This window comes from Podarcis erhardii, assembly GCF_964252035.2.
Source record: "Podarcis erhardii genome assembly, chromosome: 6".
NCBI lineage: Eukaryota > Metazoa > Chordata > Lepidosauria > Squamata > Lacertidae > Podarcis > Podarcis erhardii.
The window spans coordinates 85,454,671-85,471,122 of NC_138510.1; the positions used below are offsets into that span (position 1 = coordinate 85,454,671).

Below are 16,452 nucleotides of genomic sequence, written 5' to 3' on the forward strand. Positions count from 1 at the left end.
TGGCCCTCTAGCCCCATGAAATCCACACCCATCTCCTGACTCTCCCAAATTTTAGTCTCCCAAACTCTAGCTAGGTGAGTGGCCATTGCAAATATATAAGCAAACTGTGGCATACACATTCCAGGCCACTGGGGCAGCAGCTACTGTATATTAATCAGGGACAGCAACTCACAGGGGCTGAGCCCTTTTGCCCACCCCCCATATTTTGGAGAGGGGGTTGCCCCCAATGTCCCAAAAAATCAGGGGGGGGGGGGAGAGGGCCAAGCGTGGAGCCAAGTACAGTGTGGCTTCAGTGACCAGTTCCTCCTCCTCCTCCTCCTGCCGCTTAGGGGAAGGGGGGGTCAAAGCAGCCCCCTGCTGGTGGCATAGGAAGAGGTAGAGGAAGAGGAAGATAAGGAGCTGCCAGTCACTGAAGCCACACTGCCACTGTGTTTGACTCTGGCTTTGGCTCTTCCCAAAATACTGACATCAGGCATGCAACGTCCCCCGCCCCCAGACCTTGCATGCTGGTGCCTCTGTTACTAAGTGTCAATGTGAAATTGGGTTGGTTTGTTCAGAGAGACTATGATTATTCCAAAGTTGCTGCCCCCCCCCTCTGAAATATAAACAAATCATGCTGCTACTGACATTATTTTTTACATTTGATTTGTATGGTTCAGTTCAATATTACCTGTGCCAAGTTAAAACATGACAAGATTTATCTGTGTTCTATGTATGTTCCGTTAGTGTCTTTATTTTCTCTTGTTCATGATAAGGCTCAAAAACAGATGGTGAAAATGGCCGCTTCTGAGTTCTCATTCTCCCTCTTTCATAGACACCAGTGGTTTCTGTCTGATTGAAAGCGTAAGGAAAAGGTTTCGATAGATTTCTGAACCAAGAAACCTTGGGTAGGAATCCCTTTCCATGTGCAAGTAAACAATTTTCTGGGCTTCGTTGAAACAGGACTGTGTTGCTTCTTGAATGTTTTTGATAACAGCTTCTCTTGCTTGACTATCCATGTTAATCTGAAAAGGAGAGTAAAAAGGTAAAGGTAAAGGGACCCCTGACCATTAGGTCCAGTCATGGACGATTCTGGCGTTGTGGCACTCATCTTGCTTTACTGGCCAAGGGAGCCGGCGTACAGCTTCCAGGTCATGTGGCCAGCATGACTAAGCCACTTCTGGCGAACCAGAGCAGCGCATGGAAATGCTGTTTACCTTCCCGCCGGAGTGGTACCTATTTATCTACTTGCACTTTGACGTGCTTTCGAATGCTAGGTTGGCAGTAGCTGGGACCGAGCAATGGGAGCTCGCCCCATTGTGGGGATTCGAACTGCTGACCTTCTGATCGGCAAACCCTAGGCTCTGTGATTTGGACCACAGTGCCACCTGCAACCCTGAAAAGGAGAGTAGTTTTCAGCAAAATTAATAGGTTTTCTAAAAGAGTTTTGATAATGCAAGAGGTAGGTCAAAGTGAGATGCTCAAAGGAGGAACTGTGAAGTGAAGATGGAAGGGCCCAAAGTGCTGTACAGTGGTGCCTCGCAAGACAAAATTAATCTGTTCCGTGAGGCTCTTCGTCTAGCCATTTTTTCGTCTTGCGAAGCAAGCCCATTGACAGCTTAGCGGATTAGCGCTATTAGCGGTTTAGCGGCTTTTAGCGGATCAGCTGATAAGTGGCTTAGGGCTTAGGAAAAGAGGGAAAAAAGGGAAAAAACCCTGCAGGAACTCACAAGACATTTTCGTCTTGCGAAGCAAGCCCATAGGGAAATTTGTTTTGCGAAGCGCCTCCAAAACGGAAAACCCTTTCGTCTAGCGGGTTTTCCGTCTTGCAAGGCGTTCGTCTTGCGGGGCACCACTGTACCGTGAAAGTACTTATATACGCACAGAGACCATGTGGAGTAGTGGTTAGAGTGTTGGACTAGGGCCTGGGAGACCAGAATTCAAATCTTGACATAGGCGCAAAGTTCATTAGGTGACCTTGGGCCAGTCTCTGCCTCTGAGAGTTTTTGTCAGGATAAAATGGTGAGCAGAACTATGTATACCACCTTCACCTTTTGGAGGAAAGGTGTGGGATATTAATGGAAAAACAAACAGATGGATGGATGGATAGATAGATAGATAGATGATAGATAGATAGATAGATAGATAGATAGATAGATAGATAATATAGTATTGACGCCCATTTGGAATTGAAATGGATTTTTCATGTTTGGGTCACCTTTGCATAATATGCTTATTATGAAAGCAGTCTGTCCTTCCCCAACTTTTTTTGTGTGTAACAATGACATGAGGCTTTCCTTCCAAGAAGCAAATCCTAATGGAAAACAGGACCTTTCACATGAACATGAAGCCACAGATGGCATATTCACCACTAAAGGATTTCATCAAGATGTTCCCCTACTGTTACTTTTGCCACTGCAGTGACCTATATTTCAAGCCCATGTTTAAGCTCTTTAAAACAGTACATGATGAATTAATTAATTGCCTTCTACAAAAACATCTCAAGATGATCTACAATAAAAATAGCAAAAAAGCTAAACATGCAAACAAAAGAACAGGTTTAGTGGGGGATACACTATCCTATCACCAGTGATGTAGTAAGAGTCTCTCACATTGGTCTGTTGGCGTTGCAACCTGCCAAACAGAGTGCCCCCAAAGGCACACTCCTCCGGTGTCTCCTGAGGCAGACAGATGCCAGCCAACCATCCACTAGTCCAGTTGGGTTTTATACATGGAATTGGGAGGGGCACCATTGTCACTGCAGGCAGCAAAATGTCTTTGGCTGGCTCTGTTTCTAAGTTCTGTTCACACGTGGATGCTCATTTAAAGGGCAGCAGTGGAACACTCATGAACAAGGATCTCAGTGTGTTCTGCTTGGTTCATGAGCACCTCGAGTCCTCTTCAGAAGGCAGATGTGATATTGCCAATCTGCCAGTTAGGCAGGTCTCATTTCAAGTGAAAGCCTGGAACTAGTTGATGTGGCTGTTCCACGATTCCATTGTTTATAGCAGGCTTCCTCAACCTCGGGCCTCCAGATGTTTTGAGACTACGATTCCCACCATCCCTGACCACTGGTCCTGCTAGCTAGGGATCATGGGAGTTGTAGGCCAAAAACATCTGGAGGGCCGAAGTTGAGGAAGCCTGGTTTATACCTTGTAAGCTTCTCTTCTCCTGTCCCAAGCTCAAAAAAAGAGCACCAAACATTGATCCTGCCTTGGATTTCATGGAAAAACTGACACTCTGAGCCTGGGAAACAGGCTGGTATGAGCACACCATTAGTGTGAAGTTCTGTTACTTGGGTTTTATTTGGGTTTCTCTGCCTGAAATTTAGAGAGTGGCATGGAAGATTTAAGAGCAGCAGGAGTCTCTGAGAAGTTAATGTTTCTCCATTATAACAAGACTACTGAGGATGCAAAGGAGGCATAAATTTATTGCCTGTGCTACTACAATTCCAGGTTATGGTGTGAAGGCTCAAGAGATCACCATCCCCTTGCTGATGCTAAGAAGGTCTGGATGTATTGACTATCTGGGAATCACTTTGGGTTCTGTGATAGAAGAAAGGTAGGATATAAATATAAGAAAAATAAAACAAAATAAGGTCCCCATCTTTAGCTTTCAATTGCCTGAAGAGATATCTGAGATTATTATATAATAATTTTTGGAGACTTCACTGTTTAATTTGCCTAGATAACAAGCACCAGACCCAAAACAGACTTTCTGTATTCCTCTCCAGATCATTAACTTACCTCCCTTGGAGCCTGAGGCTGTATATATTCCTTGAAAAGTTTCTGTGCCATCGACATTCTTTTCCTCTGCGATACAATCTTCTTATACTTTTCACAAGCAAACCAGAATTCAATGTTCTCATCGCTGTATTCAGTCTTCAGGTAGGTTTTGTAGACAATAGGCCCATCTGAAAATCAGGTGGGGTCACTCGGTGTGGTAACAATGCATACCCTAAAATGTGTTGAGTGCCAAAACTGGGATGCACATCTGGGATGCTCTCATGTGAGTCATTTGACCCGTGCAATATCATGGAGCCCAAAAATTCTCTTTCTCGGGGCCATGCTGTTGTAGGCTATCGGTACCATGTTATACTGCTGCTGAAAGGACTGCACTGGTGGCCAGTTAACTACCAGGCTAAGTTCAAGGTGTGGTACTGATGTACAAAGTCCTATACAGTATAGCTTGGGACCCAAATATCTCCATGATCATGTCATCCCTTATATAGCCAAATGATCACTGCACTTTGCAGGAAAGGCATTCATGCTTTTAAAATTGTTTTTACATGTGCAATTTTAAAAACGCAGGTTTTAAAAATATATATATATATTCTGAAACGGCTTCTCAATGCTTCCTCGGAAATGATTAATAAAATATGCATTTTTAATGCATACATTATCCCATATGTTTTCCTTTAAAGTGGGCATTTTGTATGCGTTTTTATGTAAAACATGGGAAGTGGGGTGTTGTGCACAGTTTTTGAATCAAAATTGCACTGCAAAATCCAGAGAAGTGCCGAAATCTACAAGGAAGTCTGAGAACATCATCTAGGTTAATCCACTTTGAAAAGCTGATCAATCACTAGTCTGCACCCACCTCACAGAATATTTGAGTTTCTGTCAGTTATATGCACCAGCCTTCAGGGTACATAATTTACACACACAAACAGATCCCCACACTTAGTGTTCTTGTTAAAAATCACATGATAACTCACATTTAGTAGCCATTAGCTTTTCAAAAGACTGAGACCACTGCAGCACTTCCTCCAGACTTACTCTGTGAGAAATAAGGGAAATGAAAACCATGTGTTTAGAATAGCAAATAACTACAGCGCTGTGGTCTAAACCACTGAGCCTAGGGCTTGCCAATCAGAAGTTTGGTGGTTCAAATCCCCACGATGGGGTGAGCTCCTGTTGTTTGGTCCCAGCTCCTGCCCACCGAGCAGTTCGAAAGCACACCAGTGCAAGTAGATAAATAGGTACCGCTCCGGCGGGAAGGTAAACGGTGTTTCGATGAGCTGCTCTGGTTTGCCAGAAGCGGCTTAGTCATGCTGGCCACATGACCCGGAAAAACTCTGTGGACAAACACTGGCTCCCTCGGCCAGTAAAATGAGATGAGTGCTGCAACCCCAGAGTCGTTCGCGACTGGACCTAACAGTCAGGGGTACCTTTACCTTTACAGCGGCCAGCTAGAAAAAAAGGACCTTGTGCACCTTTAATCATTCTGTAGAAGAGGTAATTCTCTTGCCATGCAAGGTACGGAACCCCTACCTGAAAAATGAAGGTCTTAAGGATCTATTTTGTTCTGAGCTGGTTAGTTCAAAATGTGAAGTGTTGTGCCTTCTAAAAGGAAACTGGACTTCAACCATGCCATTCTTTTCCCCATTATTCCTCATCCTGAGTTCCCAGAGTTCTGGTGCTTAATCCCAGGTAAATGTGTATAGGATTGCAGCTATGGATGGACAAATCTGTCAATTTTGGTTTCTAATTTTTTGAATCTTAAACCCAATTCTTTGTATTTCCACCTCCTTTTACATTTTACAAGTCCTCGTGAAAATTTATTAGCATTTTAGAGTGAAGTTTTCCTAATACACTTTTTTCTCCTATACATTTTTTTGTATGAAATTTCCCTACTACAAGTTTGCAAAGCAATTTCCCCTTAGACAGTGCATTTTTGTATGTTTATGTTACTTTTAAGTAAATATGCATTTTTTGCAAGCAATTTCTCCCTATTTGATGCATGTTTACGTGTTATTTTTTCAAATTAATGTATGCATTTTTCTGCATGTTACTGGGCTGGTGCACTGCAAAATTCTGAGAAGTGTGAATTTTGAAGGCGGACTATGTTGAGGCTTGCATTTTGTTTCAGAAAGTATGAATTGGGTAGGTTCACCATTAAATGTGAACTGAACTGAATTTCTCCTGCATCCCCAATTTTGAAGATCTTGCATTAAAGAAACAAAATAGAGTAGCCATCCTGGACCACCTAAAAGTTAGAGGATAATTTTCTTCATCCCCGCTTGGCCTGACATCAGTTCCACATGCTTACCAAAGCCACTTAATTATTACAAAGTTCATTCCTAATCCATTCTTGATTAAAAGCAAAATTGGCCTTTGTACACTGAACCCAAACAAAAGATTCATAAACCTGCCTTGCACAACAGCCGTTTGCAGGATTTTACAGCGTTGGTGATTTATAACCATCACTGTTATTTGCCTTAGGACATTTTTAGCTTACCCTAGCAAAGTGTCTGGGTTGTTTCTGTGTGTGTTAGCAATAAGAAGATTCCCCCTCTGATAAAAATACATTCTATTCTTTGTTTGGTTGGTGCCTTGAACCACCACACTCCTACTTGGATAGCTCAGTCGGTAGAGCGTGAGACTCTTAATCACACAGTTGTGGGTTTGAGCCCCACGTTGAACAAAAGATTCCTGCATTTCATGGTCCTTTCCAATTCTACAATTCTATGATATATAAAACACCAGCAAAGCTCCATGTCATGTGACTTTGCTCCAGCCCTTCACCTGCTATTTTACACCATCCTAGGGATAGTATTATATTCGTTGTGGAATTGTAGTAGCTGGGGAACTTCCTTTGTCAGGCAGAATGTGGGTAAATTGGCTACAAAGGCTGGTAAAAGCAGTGGTGCTCTTGGGTGTTTCAAATTTCAGTGGCGCCTGGTATGGAATCCCTCCCCACCTCTTGCTTTCCATTCGGCTCATATGTCATGTCTGCGACAACCTGTGGCACCCCCTCAGCTTGGTGCCCAGTGCAGTTGAACTGAGTCACGCTGTCCTAAATCCACCTCTGACCTAAAAGTTATGAAATTAGATGAAAATCTCCCTTGAGAGTTTGGAATAGGAGATGTGCTTGCATGGGCATAGCCAGGGGGACAGGGAGGGGCAGCTGCCCCCATAAATCAACAAAAATCAATAACAATCAATAACAATACATAGCAAACTAAGGTTCTGCCCCTCTAACAAAAATCCTGACTACACCCATGTGTGCTTGCCTATGCATGCTTGCAGCTGCTGAGGAGCCCAGTTTTATATAGATTAGTTTATGCCATAAATTTCTGACAATATTTTACTTTTATTTTGTATTTTGAATGCAGTTTATCCAAGCTCAAACTTATAAAAGCCCACACACACTCAACAATGTTGCAAAACCCTTGAAACTTCTAAATTAATTTTGACTTGCAAGAATAAGTAATGCAACCATCTCTGATTGCCTTTCTCAAATCTAAAAGGAACAGTTTTGGCACGCACATCGCTTTGAATAACCTTGCGAACTGTGATGTTAACACTTAAATCTCGTTAAAGTTTCAATAGAGGATTGGAGTGATCATTCTGTGAATTTGCTGATGCTCGACCTGAAGGAATTGGTGACAAAATTTGCAAAGGAAAAAGGTGCAGCAATTGAGATTTTGATGCATCTGAAATGGAAACTTAAAACCCCGCCAAAAAAACAATTTATTCAAAAGTTACCATACAGCTTTGTTCACTGCCATAATATCACAGAATAATCACTCCAATCCACTCCAATACAGTGGTACCTCGGGTTACAGACGCTTCAGGTTACAGACTCCGCTAACCCAGAAATATTACCTCGGGTTAAGAACTTTGCTTCAGGATGAGAACAGAAATCGTGCGGTAGCGGCATGGCAGCAGTGGGAGGCCCCATTAGCTAAAGTGGTACCTCAGGTTAAGAACAGTTTCAGGTTAAGAACGGATCTCCAGAACGAATTAAGTTCTTAACCCAAGGTACCACTGTACAATCAGAGATTGTTGCATTACTTATTCTTGCAGGTTAAAATCAATATAGAAGTTTCAAGTGCTGCAACACTAGGTGGCAGCCATGCAGTAGCAGCCCATGTGGTGTGGCTTTCCTCTGTGGGCAGGGTGGGCAGGGTGGCAGCAAGGTTAAAGCTGTGCAGGCAAAGCAGCAGGTCTCATGAGCCTTGCAGAGACATCCTGGCAGGTCTGGTCTGAGACTTTCACAGCCTCTGCAAGCTGTTTCCAGACATCAGTTTCCTGTTGGCTCTTGGAAACTGTATCTTGTCTTGATAGCATGTGTTACTGAAATCATCGCTCCAATCTAGGCACTTCAATTATTTCTTTTGATAAGCTACTTTGTAATAGCTGTGACAAGTCAGTTATGGTTGTAACAATGTGACTTATATTAGGCATGACTGTTTTTCCCCCATTGGTTTCAAAGTTACAGCTAATTTTAGGAAGATTTATAGGGCAGCAATTGTTCAGCCGCTTACGTGCAAGCAGACATATCTAGGATTACATTGCTGGGCTTTTTCATTTAATAAATAAATGAAATAATAATGAGCAAAGTCTTTTACTTAAAAAAATTGCACACACACTCCCCCAAAGTAGTTTTTTAGCATAGAATCACAAAATGCTACTTCCCAAAATCTTGATTATTTCAATGGGATGCTTACAACTCTCTTTGAAATCAATGGAATTTAAAAGTAGAAGAGACTAACAAAAATCAGAAGAACTATAGTTCTCTGTATTCTATTGATGTGCTTTTTTCAGATTGCACTTACTTTGAAGCGATTCCATTTGTGCCATCTCTGAAGATGTTGCAGAGCCAGCAGATTCGGGGACTCATTATCCTAGTTGAAGAAAATAGGTATACGTAAGCACTTGATGTGTTCTGTATTATTACAGTTACCATTCCCCCATTCCAGTTTTAGGGAAGGGATTCCCACACAATGGAGTCGACATTGCCAGTCTTCATGTCATGTTTGCAGACATCTTTGTTGGCAGAGTTTGGCTTGGTGCCTGAAGCCAGCTCCCTGTATCCCTGGGGATACTGCCATCTTCCATTCTGTAGACATGACCAAAACTCTGAGGTACAATACTCTCAAAAGCACCATGAGCATTGATGGCATAGTAGTAGTAACTGTAGTACTAATGCATAATACTCAGCCAGGTACATTTTTAGGGCATGAGTATGGCATATTCTTCATGGTGAAAGTCTTTATTCAATACTTAAGAATATAAAAACATGCAAAATCAATTAAATATTACTTTCAGATGGAGACATCTTAATGCATCTTCATTTTTATCCAACAATATATTAATGGATCTTGCAACATAAAGTTTCCAATAAATCTTTATTTCTCTTAGGAACATTAAAGGTTCCAAGAAACGCTTTTTCTCTTTGAGCATAATTTTTTTTTTGCACTGTTATTTGACATATTGTATCTATAAGTTCTTTATAAAACCCCCATATTAAGAATCTGTTTGGTTATGGATTTTCTTGCACCTTGTTAAAATGGAGCATTTCACAGTAGACCAGACTTCCTTCCCTAGTTCTGATGATACTTGTTCACTTTTTCATATAAGCCATAGCTGAAACACCCAACATAAAGTGGACAAACTCACAATAAAATCTTAGGCTGACATGTCATTGGTGTATAAACTGCTAGATGACATTCTGTCCGCAACACATAGTTATGTATATTTTGTGTTGCAAATCTATTTCTAATCTTTGGCATTGCCAGTGTCAACAGAACTACTTTGTAAAGGCAATTTCCCAATCAAAACAATAACGTGTTTTCACAGAGGCTCATCTTCTACAACCTATGCCAAAAATCATTGCCCAGGCAAGGCATATTATAGACAGATAATGAGATAAATCCTCTATCTTCTGAAAGCAAAAGATACAAATATGGCATGCCTTCCTTCCTGATAGCACTAACTAAAAGCAGAGAGTTGCATCTCCCTCTCAAATGAAAGCTGCTTAGTTGGTGCAGATCTATTGCCGTATTATAATCATATTTTAGAAGAAAATGCTGTCGAGACAGTCTCATATTATTCATGCAAAACAAAACAAATTCCTTCTAGTAGCACCTTAAAGACCAACTAAGTCAGTTCTTGGTATGAGCTTTCATGTGCATGCACACTTCTTCAGAATGCAGTCATTATTCATGCAGTCAGTGATCATGCAGTCAGTGATAATGAATGCAGTCATTATTCATGCAGTCAGTGATCTAGCCAGCCAGGCAGGTCTTTGTCCAGGATACTCCATTCCATCCTGCTTCCTCCCAGTTTTCCCTTCCTTGCTCCTCAGGTACTGCTGTTTTGACTACATAAAGATCCACTCTAAGAGAACAAGTTTGTTGTTAGTATATAGGCTACCATACCTAGTACAGTTAAAGTTAGATGGCTCCCAGTACATTTCCGAGCACAATTCAAAGTGTTGGTGCTGACCTTTAAAGCCCTAAACAGCCTCGGTCCAGTATATCTGAAGGAGTGTCTCCACCCCCATCGTTCAGCCCGGACACTGAGGTCCAGCTCCGAGGGCCTTCTGGCAGTTCCCTCACTGCGAAAAGTGAAACTTCAGGGAACTAGGCAGAGGGCTTCTCAGTAGTGGCACCTGCCCTGTGGAACGCCCTCCCATCAGATGTCAAGGAAATTAACAACTATTTGACTTTTAGAAGACATCTGAAGGCAGCCCTCTTTAGGGAAGCTTTTAATATCTGAAGGACTATTGTATTTTAATATTTTGTTGGAAGCCACCCAGAATGGCTGGGGAAACCCAGCCAGATAGACAGGGTATAAATAATATATTATTATTATTATTATTATTATTATTATTATTATTATTATTATACCTGAGTCCCACTGAACCCAGTGGAATGAGTCACCTGCAAAGTATTTATGTCTTAAAATTTTCAGGGGAACTTATTTGTGATTAACTGTAGCTTGATTATGACCCACAATATCTAAAGGCATGCCTAAAAACGTTGCTCCCCTCTTTGTTTTGTTTATATTAGACCTGTGAATGTGGGGAGGCAGCCTTCCTTCTGCAGAAGCAATAGGAGGAACCAACGCTTCCACTGCCCCCTCGTGGACTATATCTACAATGCTCTCACTCTGTCCATGATGCAGATAATTTTATCAGAGGATCAGACTAAAAGTGGGAGAAGGATGGGTCAATGGGTCAGTCAGCTATCCTTGGATAAAATGCTCCTTGAGATGCAAACATGCAAACATGGTTTTAGATACAGATGGTGATGATGATGGTCGTGGTGGTGATGATGATGATAATAATAATAATAATAGTAATAATAATAATAATAATAATAATAATAATAATAAGCAGATTGGGTAGGTCCAGCTTTAAATGTGAACTGAATTGAATCCCCACCACCACATCCCTCGTGTCAACTTCACCTCAGGCCACAAAATGTCTTGGGCTGGCCGTCCTTTAAAATTTGGGTACTCTAAACTCTCCCAGGCAGGCCTGCTAGACTCCAGAGAAACAGTCCATTGCCACTGTGCGTTCTTTGCTTCACTGTGAGGGGCTAGCCAGTGGTGTAAAGTGAAACAACTTTGCTCCTTATTCAAGAGAGCAGGAATGAAGGCACCAATAGCAGGGATAAAACGAGAGCTGTAACGTCCAAGGTGCCCGAGAATAATGCTTCACAGAAGGAGGGGAGCACTTAGATGCCCAATCCTATGCTCTCAACTGTGCTTGGTAGTTTTTGTTTTCACCTGACACTCAGGAGGATTCAAGTGAAATCAGACTTCATGCTGAAGTGAGTGGAACATATTTCTTTCTCGCACAGTGTATGAAGAATGCTCCACCTTAAAGATAGACCAGTTGCCTCCTGGAACATAAAGCTCCTGGAACAAACAAAAAAGTGTTAAGCAAATATCTATGGCTCTAGGAGGTGCTGAGAGAACAAAGGGCTTATTTGTGCAATGTGAAAGGTGCGCCCCTTTCCTTTTTTCAGGCAAGCCCTTTTGATAATAAAGGCCTGGAGGCCATCTGTTTGGTTTTGCATCACTGTTTAGTGTTCCCACAAGGGTTAGATTGTGTCTTCCAGGAGAATTTAACCCCAGTTCATAGGAACTTCTAGGGGCCGTAGGGGCTTCAGCCCCCACAATAAAATATTTGAGAGAGTCAGGCCCCCACAAAGTCAATGGGCATTCCCATTCAAATGGGAATTCAAAAGGCAGACTCCTTTGAGGGCAAGTAGTAGAAGAAAAAGAGTTTGGATTTGATATCCCACTTTATCACTACCCGAAGGAGTCTCAAAGTGGTTAACATTCTCCTTTCCCTTCCTCCCCCACAACAAACACTCTGTTAGGTGAGTGGGGCTGAGAGACTTCAGAGAAGTGTGACTGACCCAAGGTCACCCAGCAGCTGCATGTGGAGGAGCGGGGACGCAAACCCAGTTCACCAGATTATGAGTCCACTGCTCTTAACCACTACACCACACTGGCTCTCAAAGTCACAGCTTAATTCTTGCTTACCAGGAGGGAGCGTGCTTCCCATTTCATCAATTGAGCCAGGAATTGTCTATGTATGAGTGAGCTTCCTTCCACTTTTAGATCACTTGCTTGGCACTTAGAGTCCATTCATCAGGTTGTGAGGTTACATCATGTCCCTTCAGAGACACCCATGAAGCCATAGTTTTAGATGTTTTGTTCTGTGTGGTATTTGTAATTTGTTGCTACGGGCAGAAACATTTGCTGGAGAGCTGAATGCTTCCATTTCACTCCTGCCAAACTCTGGAGTGGGCTGTGTGGCACCCAGAAGCTGCATGTGGAGGAGCGGAGACGCGAACCTGGTTCACCAGATTACGAGTCTACCACTCTTAACCACTACACCACACTGGCAACTCTGCTTTGGGTTCCAGCCACACAAGATCTAGAGACAAGGCATCCTTTCTGTAGAGTCTGTTGGAAGCTAGCTTCCCAGCAGGTGGTTTGCTGCCAAAATCCTGTAGAAGATGTTAATTCCTTTTCTTTACCTTGTTTGGCAGTTGTGGGGAGGCAACTGTCTGCAAGACTGAAGACAGATTCATTCTCAATTGTGTGGGTGGATGGGGAAGAAGAGGGACTGAAGTGTCAATAATCTGGTGCTCCTGCTAGTGTGTTTGCACCGCACTGACCTTGCCACCACTTCACCCCTTCTGCTAAGCGACAACGACCCACCTGTCACGAAGCTGGTGTAGCATCTCTGGCCAGAAAAAGACAATGCATTATCTGAAGCAGTAGCAGGCAGCCTCCTCTATGAAAAAGTACTTTGAATTTGAATGGCGTTCGGAGACAGTGTTTCGTCTTCGTACCAAGAGGTCTTGCACAGCAGTGAGCTATTCATATCCTGCTTGTGAACTTCCCAAAAGCATCTAGTTCACCATTGTACCAATCAGGATGCTGGACTAGAGAGGTTTTGGGGCTGTTCTATAGTTGTAGGCTCTATAACTATTAAATAAATTTCTTGCACAGTCCTGAAGTTAATCTGGTCACACCCTAGTGTCCTCTAGAGCATACTTTGATAATTACTACCTCAGGTTTCACAAGCTGTCATACCATGAGCTTCAGACGCATAATCCAGCATAAAGCAAATCCAAGGCAGCCATATTGATGGTGGAATTTAGTGGCAACTTAGACAGGAGTGAAATTTCACCTGATTTTTCTTGACATTTTGTCTTCTGACCTCTGGTCATTTCCATTAGTGAGAAGTAGGATGGTATATAAAGCATAGCAGGTTGGCCTTAGACTAGGGATGGATCAATTGGTCAATCTCAGGTTCTCTTAAAGGTAAAGGGACCCCTGACCATTAGGTCCAGTCATGACCGACTCTGGGGTTGCGGCGCTAATCTTGCTTTATTGGCCGACGGAGCAGGTGTACAGTTTCTGGGTCATGTGGCCAGCATGACTAAGCCACTTCTGGAGAACCAGAGTAGCGCACGGAAACGCCGTTTACCTTCCCACCGGAGCGGTACCTATTTATCTATTTGCACTTTGATGTGCTTTCGAACTGCTAGGTTGGCAGGAGCAGGGACCGAGCAACGGGAGCTCACCCCGTCGCAGGGATTCAAACCGCAGACCTTCTGATCGGCAAGCCCTAGGCTCTGTGATTTAACCCACAGTGCCACCCACGTCCCTTCAGGTTCTCTTAGTTGCTCATATTTCCACTATTGAGTTCAGTTGACCATATTTCCACATCAGCCCCCCCTTTTTAATAATCTTCACCATTTGCCAGCATTTTACGTATGTCATTTTTCTTAATATACACATTTTTTCTTCACAATTATATTCATCATGCACATTTTTTCAAACAATTTCCCTTAATATAATGGATTTTTTGTATGTAATTTCCACTAATTCAGCTGAATGAAACTTGTGATATTTACATCTTTGAGATTTAAAATTTTATCTTCTCCATTGACCCACACACCTGAGAACAAATCTATTTTTTGTGCCTTCCCACAACTATAAAAGAAAGAAGAGATAAAGAACTAACATTTTCTACAGCATATCTTTATTAGACGCAGATGAACCTATAATATATTTGTTAGCTGAGGACAAGGAGAAAGAACTCCACAACTTTTTTAAAGGGCATGAATGTTTCATTCCCATCATACAGAATTGGCACTTAAAGTTTTAGACTGACCCCCATTTAATGATGATTACTACCTGGAGATAGATATTTGCATGGATAATTTTATAGAAAGGATGTTTGAAGGTATCAATTAACTGGTTTGTGAAGGAAGTAGGTTTAGAAATCTTGGCCACTTGCTTTTTTTCTTTAAAAGAAAAAAACAAAACAAAATAAAAAAAACCATAAAACAAAACCTCCCTCTGCCTAAGAAAGATAAGCAGGTTTTTATTTAACATTATTTATTTATAGGATTTATTTTCCACCCCTCATCATGAGTGATCCCAGGGCATATAACAACAACATAAAAGACAGCATAACAACAAAACACAATTGAAGCATATCATTAACACATCGTCCAATTCCTTCCAAAATTCTCAAAACCCTATTCAGAGCAAATGAGATCAGTCCTTAGCTGGTGTCAGAAAATAGCCAAGATAGGCACCAGCTAGACTGCCAGATGGAAGGTGCTCAACAACTGGGGTGCCAGTGCTGATAGATTGTGTACTCACCACAATATCCTCCAGGGTTTGGGGGTTTTATTGGTTGTGGTTGTGGAGGAAATGATTTGCTTCTGTTTGAAATTTGACGGGTGCAAACTTCTTGCTGTTTTAATGAGGTTTCTTCTGGTGGTGACAACAGCAGGACTCGGAATGGAGGGATGTTTCTGAAGACCCCTCTGTTAAAGTGTTCCTCTTGCTTTTTCTTAAAGCACCCAGTTCTTTTCTTCTACAGCTGGAATGTCACAGCAGATAATGCTGTATATGGCAGAAGTTCTCGTGAGCTTACATGCAAACTTTGCTTGTGGTTAAGTGTGCAGTTTGTGTGTGTGTTTTTAAAAAAGAATGTTCCGTTGGCCTTTAATGAACCTTTGATAAGAGAATGCTTGTCCTGTCTCTCTCAGGAGATCTTTACTGATCAACCAAAATGACTGAAGATGATTTAACTTTTGCATGAACGTTTGCACCCATTGTTATACAAGGCCAGGATTTTGTGACTAATATTTTCCAGCCCCTTTTAATCAAATGACACTTCCTTTTGTCATTCCTAGAACCTTGTTTGAAAAGTGAATGGTGGTCAGAGATAAGCCTTAACCCATTTTTGCTGTGAGACAACTATAGCTGGTGAACAGGTCATAGATCATGTGCTTTCCATGAGGTTCTGAGTTTTCAAACCTGAAAAGGATTCTTTGGGTTGTCTTTGACTAACTTTTGCTCAGGGCAGAGCTGTTGACATTAATTGGCCTAAGCTATCCATGGTTATTAACTTCAGTGTGTCAACTCTGAGTATAAGGTAGTTGAAGACAACTCTCCATTTTTACACAACTGGGGTAGGTAGCCTGGGTACCTGGGCACTTGAAAGATTTCATGCGCTAATATGAACCTGCCTATTAGTCATCTTTGCAGTTAGCTGGGGTAACTGGGATGTTGCCCTACTTATGGAATGCTATCCCTAGAAAGTCTTGCCTAGCGCCTACATTGCTATCATGAGAATATATTACATGGCTCATCTGCTCCAACATCCTGATTTCTCTTTCTTAAAAATATTTTTATTGATTTTAACATACAAATTTTAAAACGTACCACAAAACTTATCACTTATACAATCTTTTTAGACTTCCATCAGCACATCTGATGATCTACCATTTTAACCACTTCTTAACAAATCATCCTTCCCCTTCTCCATTTTTGCAATACTTCCAATGATACTCCTCCCAAAAAGCTTCTTGCAAACCTACACACGTTGTCTGTTCGTCACAAATACTTTTCAAATAGTCCGTAAATTTACTCCAGTCTTCCATGAATTTCTGGTCCCGCCAGTTTCGAACCTTTCCTGTTAGTTTATCTAGTTTTGCACAAAACAAAATAAAAAAATTCCTTCCAGTAGCACCTTAAAGACCAACTAAGTTAGTTCTTGGTATGAGCTTTCGTGTGCATGCACACTTCTTCAGATACACATGTGTATCACTTCTTCAGATACACATGTGTATCTTCAGATACACATGTGTATCTGAAGAAGTGTGCATGCACACGAAAGCTCATACCAAGAACT

General features: G+C 41.9%; 1 protein-coding gene across 2 annotated transcripts; it reads right to left on the reverse strand.

Annotated features, from left to right (window-relative positions):
* Positions 1-400: 400 nt before the first annotated feature.
* RGS13 (regulator of G protein signaling 13) lies at positions 401-15,249 on the reverse strand. 2 transcript variants are annotated; one of them, XM_081866219.1, is made up of 5 exons: positions 14,913-15,249; positions 8,543-8,611; positions 4,697-4,758; positions 3,726-3,892; positions 401-1,004 (listed from the first exon to the last, which is right to left on the reverse strand). In XM_081866219.1, exons 2-5 carry the CDS (start codon positions 8,605-8,607, stop codon positions 795-797), a joined length of 504 nt encoding a protein of 167 aa, XP_081722345.1. In that variant the 5' UTR covers positions 8,608-8,611; positions 14,913-15,249; the 3' UTR covers positions 401-794. The 2 variants fall into 2 exon arrangements, with proteins under 2 accessions (XP_081722345.1, XP_081722346.1); XM_081866220.1 differs by lacking the exon at positions 14,913-15,249 and adding an exon at positions 11,181-11,202.
* Between the last annotated feature and the right edge of the window lie 1,203 nt (positions 15,250-16,452).

What these genes read in the sequence shown, in the direction of transcription:
- RGS13 (XM_081866219.1), bottom strand. Translation starts at nt 8,607, where the DNA reads ATGAGTCCCCGAATCTGCTGGCTCTGCAACATCTTCAGAGATGGCACA. An exon ending in AAAGCTAATGGCTACTAAAT is followed by an intron (nt 3,893 to 4,696) that starts GTGAGTTATCAT and finishes CCTGATTTTCAG; the next exon opens with ATGGGCCTATTGTCTACAAA. An exon ending in AGCCTCAGGCTCCAAGGGAG is followed by an intron (nt 1,005 to 3,725) that starts GTAAGTTAATGA and finishes TCTCCTTTTCAG; the next exon opens with ATTAACATGGATAGTCAAGC.